The 8476-nt window shown below is 35.1% G+C and overlaps 1 protein-coding gene across 1 annotated transcript; it reads left to right on the top strand.

Moving 5' to 3' along the window:
• The first annotated feature begins 2345 nt into the window (after positions 1-2345).
• Positions 2346-3500, top strand: LOC129250539 (putative uncharacterized protein DDB_G0286901). The gene has a single exon (XM_054890159.1). It carries the CDS (start codon positions 2346-2348, stop codon positions 3498-3500), a length of 1155 nt encoding a protein of 384 aa, XP_054746134.1.
• Positions 3501-8476: the final 4976 nt, after the last annotated feature.

Genomic DNA, 8476 nt, shown 5'->3' with positions numbered 1-8476 from the left:
ACTCAGTTGAATGCATAAATATTATTACAAACACATTGTAGCACTTGACTACAATATTCATATAAACAATGTGCAAGCACTTGTGGTAATACGATCCCTTGGACATTGCCCTGCATGGACATTGCCGCGTCGGCATATTTGACATGCACCGACGGTTCAACAACCAAGTGAACATATTACCTCCTCCCCGCCGTTGCGACCCGCGTCAGCCCTTAGACGTTCTTATGTAAACAATACATAAAGAATTATACATAAGTTGACCGCGTCTCTGCCGGCGTCCCTGACAGCGCAGCCACGCTGTCTTTAGCTGTAAGAACCAAATTGTAACAACTGAAAAGGCATTCAATAAAACACACTCGTAGCAACGAGTCGATTACGATTAAGACAAACAGAATTTCTTTGATTACGATTAATACATGGCGACCGTGACAGGACGCAGAAAATAAGCCCTGGAGTCAAGCAGCAGGAGGAAAGAAAGCTATGCCAACCACATCTACAAAGTATTGAAGCAGCTGGACGCTGGATAACTTTACATCGTAAAAGACTGGACAACTTTACATCGTAAAAGGCTGGACAACTTTTCATCGTAAAAGGCAAAGAGCAGGAACAGCGTTGGAAACTACATTTTTCTTGTCTGAGTGAGTAGAGGTTCAATGAATGCAGTAATCAAAAAGAAAAAAGCCGGAAGAAGCGGCATGCGAGTACGCCTCCAAAAGAGGAAGGCGGAAATTCTCAAACTATTGTTTGCCACCAACCCACCATTACGTTGGGAGGCAACAATAGCACTACAAGCCGAGCTAGATCAGATTGATCAAGCCCATAAGGTAAACCATAAGCATTCAACCTCTACCACCACACAAAGACATATAAAAACAATTGATAACACTATTCCCAAATTAAACCAGCCAGGAGCAATAAAAGCCCAGCTCAGTAAACCAGCCAAGAAGTGCCCAGACGACTGCGAGGGACCATTGGACAGTGCGTTCTGCCAATACACGTGCAAGCACTGCACGGCAGCGGATCCGAACACCAAGACAAACAACAACTAGAGACATCAAACGCGAGAGGCACCCCGCCGCTTGCGTCAACGAGGGAGCGCCAGCGTGCCAGATCCGGCGAAGACCAGCTGGTGCAGATGGACGATCAACAGCAGCAGAATTTAGATATATTTATATAATACATAAAAAAAAAAATATATTGTAATTAATTTAAGACAAATATAGTAAGCGGAAGCGATAACTGCATTGCCCGGTAGAGTATGGCCCGTGAAGCCATACAAACCACTAGGTAGGAGATCGCTGTTGATCGAATCAGGAAAAACTAATTAAATTAAAATTGAGTCCTAAATGAACATTAACATTAGAAATAACAAAACTAAAATAAATGAGCAGAAACAGTATAAGTAAATCTGACGATATATATATAATAACACCCAGAATGGGGTTAATTGATACCAAAACAATGGACTCCACTGCAAATGTAATAAATAAAATAGAATCGCCAAATACTGATATGAAAATAACAAACATATTGTTGCTGATAATCGTTATTATTATGTGTGCATATATTATTTACAAAGCTTACATCCTACATAATAAATGTATAAAAAAGAGAGCCTTAAGCCAAGCTAACGATCTTGATAAGATCTGAAAATAATATACAAGCACACACGATTCTCATGGTAATGTGTTTATATATAAAAAAAAAAAAAACATGAATTTGATAGATAAAGAAAAAAAAAATCAAATATGAATACGGAGAAATGCATTAGAATAGTAATGACAAATGAACCCGATTTCCAGAACAGGGCATTGTCTATACTAAAAAAACAGAGTAGAACCCATACTTATCTATGATTTAGAAAGTGAATACATGGAAAAGTATAACTTAGACTTTTCCCCCCCCTTTACCATTGTACTAGCACCCGAAAGGGAATAGTATTGACTACGGTAAAGAATTGCAGGGTATTTTCAGAGATAGATAAGCACGAAATATTGGGACAAATAAATGTCATAAAAGTTAAGTTATGTATAAAGAATAAAAAAAAAAAAAAAAAAAAAAAAAAAAAAAAAAAAAAAAAAAAAAAAAAAAACTTTTATATATATACATATACATAATGAATCCCAGGCATGGAATGGGAGCAACTAACCCTAAATATCCGTGAACTAAAAGAAAAATTTGATAAATCTTACAAATGTGTAAGCCAGAATAGGTCAATACAAAAGGATACTTTAAATAAACATGCGAAAATTCTTGTAGAAACATTTAATGATGCAAGAATATTAGTGCATGATAATAGACGTATAATAAATAAAACTAACTGGTCAAAAATATCAAAATTGTTGATGAAATTACGTTCAAATTTATATAACGTCAAAGAAAAGTATCAGCTAGATATTTTCATTCCAACAGTGTTAAATTCACCATTAACACTACATGGAGAAGAAGATCAGAAATCAGTTGAAACAGATTTAGATTCAGATCCTGAATCAAACGAAGAAACTGATATAAAAGAAAACGACCTAAAAGATCTTACAATTCCTGCACAAATCACTTTATCTGAAGAAGATAATGAGATAGAACAGGAAGAAGGATTGAATTCTAGCACAAGCTCAGTAGACACAAAAGAAAACATCATGACGGATGTAAGCGCCCAAAGGGCATACATAAAGGACATATCGAATGCCATTCCAGAATTCAATGGACAGAAAATACATCTTCAAAGATTTGTAACAGCTTTGAAGTTAATAAATCTGACAAAAGGCACATTCGGAGAAATAGCTGTTGAGGTCATTAAGTCAAAAATTGTTGGCTCAACTCTATACAAAGTCCAAAATGAAACGACAATTAATGCAATAATCAAAAAATTGCAAGATACTATAGTTGGTGAAACATCCGACGTAGTAAAAGCCAAATTGTCTAAAACAATGCAAAAAGGGAAAACTGCCGAAAAATTCACGACAGAAATTGACAATTTACGAAAGCTTTTGGAAGCTTCGTATATTGACGAAGGCCTATCAGCCGAACATGCTGACAAATTCAGCACTAAAGAAGCCATTAACGCAATGGTTAAAAATTGTGAACACGGAAAGTTAAAAACAATCCTCGAGGCAGGCAATTTCAAAACAATGGATGAAGCCGTCACAAAGTATATACAATGTAGTACCGAAATGACAGGCAATCCCAATTCAATATTGCTCGCCCAAAGGGGCCGTGGTAATTATAACAACAGGAATAATTATCGCGGTAGAGGCAATGGTAGAGGCAATGGCCGAGGTTATTATAATAATAATAATTATAATAACAACAACCGCAATAATGGCCAGAATAATAATTACCAATATAATAATTATAGAGGTAATAATAGAGGAAACAACAGAGGAAACCATAGAGGAAATAACCACCAAAATGAAGGTTATAACCAAAACAGTAACAATAATGTAAGGGTGACCCAAAACGCTTCGGGAAACTCCCAACAGCCTTTAGATACTCAGCAGTAAATAATAAAATTCATACCATCAATCTCAGCCAAAACATATACGTAACCTTCACAAATATAAACACAGGAAAAGAACTAGTATTCTTGATAGACACAGGTGCAGATATATCTATATTAAAAGAAAATTCAGATGTTTTTCAATACATTCAAACTGATCATATAATAAATATACAGGGAATAAGTCAAGAAGTAACCAAATCTAAAGGACTTACTTCCATTGAAATCCAAACCACAAATTACATAATCCCCCACGATTTTCACATTGTAAATTTACAATTCGCTATTCCATGTGATGGAATACTAGGAATAGATTTCATTAAAAAATACAACTGTCAATTAGATTTCAAGCCGTCTGAAGACTGGCTTATAATCAGACCAACTAACTTAAAATACCCAATTTATGTTCCGATAGCATACAGTTCTGGCAACAATTCCATAGTTCTGCCAGCAAGATCACAAGTGGTCCGAAAAATTACAATAAACTCAGTAGAAGACAGTGTATTTATTCCAAACCAAGAAATTCTGCATGGTATCTACATAGCAAATACCATAGCAACAACCCAAAATGCATTCATAAGAATGCTTAATACAACAAATGAAGATCAGTTAATCAACATAAATAAATTAGAATATGAACCACTTTCAAGCTACGAAGTAGTTAAAACAATTCCAGAGAATAGAAAGAAATCTGTACTAAAACAGCTATCAAAGAATTTCCCACCACAATTTCATAATCAACTAACAACAATCTGTAAACAATACAGCGATGTATTCGGACTAGAAACCGAACCAATAACCACAAATAATTTTTATAAACAAAAACTGAGATTGAAGGATGATGAAGAAATATACATTAAAAATTATAGAAATCCTCACAGTCACAAAGACGAAATTCAGAAACAAGTCCAAAAACTAATTGACGACAAAATAGTCGAACCATCTGTATCTGCTTATAATAGCCCTTTGTTATTAGTACTCAAAAAGTCACTTCCAAATTCGGAAACAAAAAAATGGCGATTAGTAATTGACTATCGTCAAATTAATAAAAAACTGTTGTCTGATAAATATCCGCTCCCTAGAATTGATGATATTTTGGATCAACTAGGTAGAGCAAAGTACTTCTCATGCCTGGACTTAATGTCTGGTTTTCATCAAATTGAACTTGAAGAAAAATCAAGAGATATTACTTCTTTTTCAACAAACAATGGTTCATATCGCTTCACGCGATTACCATTCGGTTTAAAAATAGCGCCAAATTCGTTTCAGAGAATGATGACTATAGCTTTCTCTGGACTTGAACCTTAACAAGCATTCCTTTATATGGATGACTTAATAGTCATTGGTTGTTCTGAAAAACAGATGCTCAAAAACTTAACCGATGTTTTTGACAAATGTAGACAACACAATTTAAAGTTACATCCCGAAAAATGCTCATTTTTCATGCATGAAGTCACTTTCCTAGGACATAAATGCACAGACAAAGGAATCTTGCCCGACGACAAAAAATACGACGTCATCCAAAATTATCCAGTCCCACACGATGCGGACAGCGCTAGAAGATTTGTTGCATTTTGTAACTATTACAGAAGATTCATAAAAAATTTTGCTGATTATTCCCGTCACATAACGAGATTATGTAAAAAGAATGTAAAATTCGAATGGACAGCTAATTGCCAAAACGCCTTCGAACATCTAAAATCAGCACTAATGAATCCAACACTCCTACAATATCCAGATTTCAGCAAAGAATTCTGTATTATCACAGATGCTAGTAAACAAGCATGTGGAGCAGTTCTAACTCAGAACAAAAACGGACTCCAACTCCCAGTTGCATACGCATCAAGAGCATTCACAAAAGGTGAAAGCAACAAAAGCACAACAGAACAGGAATTAGCAGCTATTCATTGGGCAATAATATATTTCAGACCATATATTTATGGTAGACACTTCACTGTCAAAACAGATCACAGAGCACTTACTTACCTATTCTCAATGGTAAATCCAAGTTCGAAACTTACTCGAATGAGACTTGAATTAGAGGAATATAATTTCACAGTAGAATATCTAAAGGGCAAAGATAATTTTGTAGCCGATGCGCTATCAAGAATTACAATAAAGGACTTAAAAAACATACAAATAAGTAATAAAATTCTGAAAGTCACTACCAGAAACCAAAGTAAACAGTTAAATTCCTGCGCAGGAAAAGAAAAAGAAAAAGAGGATTTGCGAAAGCAAACTCTAAATGCTTCTCAGCCCAACGTATACGAAGTCATTGCAAATGACGAGGTACGAAAAGTAGTGACCTTGCGAATAACAGACTCTCTATGCTTACTAAAACATGGAAATAAAGTTATAGCAAGAATTGATGTTAGCAATATGTACACCAATGAAATTCTCGACTTAGGTCAGTTCTTTCAAAGGCTTGAAACAGAAGCCGGTATACTTAATATTAGCCAACTCAAAGTGGCACCGAGCGAAAAGATCTTTGAATTAATTTCAATAGATACTTTTAAAAAAATGGGCAATGAAATATTGAAATCATTAAGAGTAGCGCTACTCCAGCCGGTGACCCTAATACAAAAAGATAAAGAAAAAGAAGCACTACTGTTTACATTCCATGATGATCCAATACAAGGAGGTCATACAGGAATAGCTAGAACAATAGCTAAAATAAAAAGACACTACTATTGGAAAAATATGACTCGTCATATCAAAGAGTACATACGTAGATGTCCAAAATGCCAAATGTCAAAGACGACATTACACACAAAGAGCCCAATGACTTTAACTGAAACTCCAATATATGCTTTCGACAGAGTGATAGTAGATACAATTGGTCCACTACCACGCACGGAAAATGGAAATGAATACGCAGTCACTTTAATATGTGATCTGACAAAGTACTTAGTAGCAATTCCAGTTGCAAACAAAAGTGCAACAACTGTCGCAAAAGCTATATTCGAATCTTTTATTCTGAAGTACGGTCCAATGAAGACGTTCATTACGGACATGGGAACAGAATATAAAAATTCAATTATATCTGACTTGTGCAAATACTTAAAGATAGACAACATAACGTCTACTGCACACCACCATCAGACCGTTGGAACAGTAGAAAGAAGCCACAGAACATTCAATGAATATATCCGTTCTTACATATCTGTCGACAAAACAGATTGGGACGTATGGCTACAATATTTCGTATACTGTTTCAACACGACACCCTCTATGGCACATAATTATTGTCCATATGAGCTAGTTTTCGGCAAACAGAGTAACTTGCCAAAATATTTTACAAATATAGATAAAATAGAACCTATTTATAATATAGATGATTACTCTAAAGAAGTTAAGTTTAGATTAGAATCAGCCTATAAAAGGGCTAGATTACTATTAGAAAAATATAAAAATAGAAATAAAGAATATTACGATAGGAATATTATAGATAGTAACATAAAAATAGATGACCTAGTTTTATTAAAAAATGAAACAGGTCATAAGCTAGCTAAAACATATTTAGGCCCTTATACTGTAGTAAAAATAGAAGATAACGATAATATAATAATTAAAGACAGTAAAAATAAGAAACAAAAAGTACATAAAGATAGGTTAAAGATTTTCATTTCTTGATATATTAAATACATGTTACTTCATAATCAGTTGACTACTATTATAAAGTAAAGTATGGCCATACCTATAATAAGTAATTAATACCATTTATATATATATCATCAAATCTATTAATTAATTAGTATTAAAATTCATAAAATCAAAAAAATAAATATATATAAGTTTTAAACATATATAAGTAATAACACTAAGAAAATAACTTCATGTAATTACGTTATTTTTCTAAAGGAGGGAGATGTAGTATGTTCACTTATCGAATGCTCACTGTACTCAGTTGAATGCATAAATATTATTACAAACACATTGTAGCACTTGACTACAATATTCATATAAACAATGTGCAAGCACTTGTGGTAATACGATCCCTTGTACATTGCCCTGTATGGACATAGCCGCGTCGGCATATTTGACATGCGCCGACGGTTCAACAACCAAGTGAACATATTACCTCCTCCCCGCCGTTGCGACCCGCGTCAGACCTTAGACGTTCTTATGTAAACAATACATAAAGAATTATACATGAGTTGACCGCGTCTCCGCCGGCGTCCCTGACAGCGCAGCCACGCTGTCTTTAGCTGTAAGAACCAAATTGTAACAACTGAAAAGGCATTCAATAAAACACACTCGTAGCAACGAGTCGATTACGATTAAGACAAACAGAATTTCTTTGATTACGATTAATACAGTGGTACTTATTACCAGCTGGCACCCTCGGGGAGGGTTCAGTGGAGGATTTTCGCCAGCCAATATTGGGATACATATAAGGGTGCATACATACATACGGAGCTGCGGCCACTCGACATGACAAAAATAATTCCAGCGAAATATTCCAATATAGACTATTTTCGAATGGTGGCGAAAATTGGCATATGGGCAGCTCGTTTTATGAATGAAATTAAAATATGAGCTCGAACTTATGAATGAACTTTTTGTTTTTGTTCTAAATTGTTCAGCGCCGTCGCTGATAGAATCATGGCCGCTGCGACTGCACCTACGAATGTATTTTGTTTTTGTAGTCGCTAGGCTTAGATTTTAGCTTTGGGCGACATGCGCATATGAGGTACATATGCATGTGTTTTTGTTGTGTTCTAGAATATTTTAGAATGTGTGGTGGCAAAGCGGCCATCGCGTTGCGCTTGCTGTTGCATTAGCGTCTATCAAAGTATTGAGTTTTTGTAAGTACAATATTAGGAATATCGACTGATGAAAGACAAAAGTACACGGAAGCAAGAAGGGAGCGCTGTGCTCGCACATATGTATATGCATGAATGTATGAACGTGCATGGATGTAGCAACATATGAATACAATTATTTTGTAGGAAGTTTAGAAGGCAAGTAGGTATATAT

This window comes from Anastrepha obliqua, chromosome 6 (genome assembly GCF_027943255.1).
Source record: "Anastrepha obliqua isolate idAnaObli1 chromosome 6, idAnaObli1_1.0, whole genome shotgun sequence".
Taxonomy (NCBI): domain Eukaryota; kingdom Metazoa; phylum Arthropoda; class Insecta; order Diptera; family Tephritidae; genus Anastrepha; species Anastrepha obliqua.
Note: the sequence above shows the minus strand (reverse complement) of the source record. Positions and strands in the feature narration are given on the sequence as shown.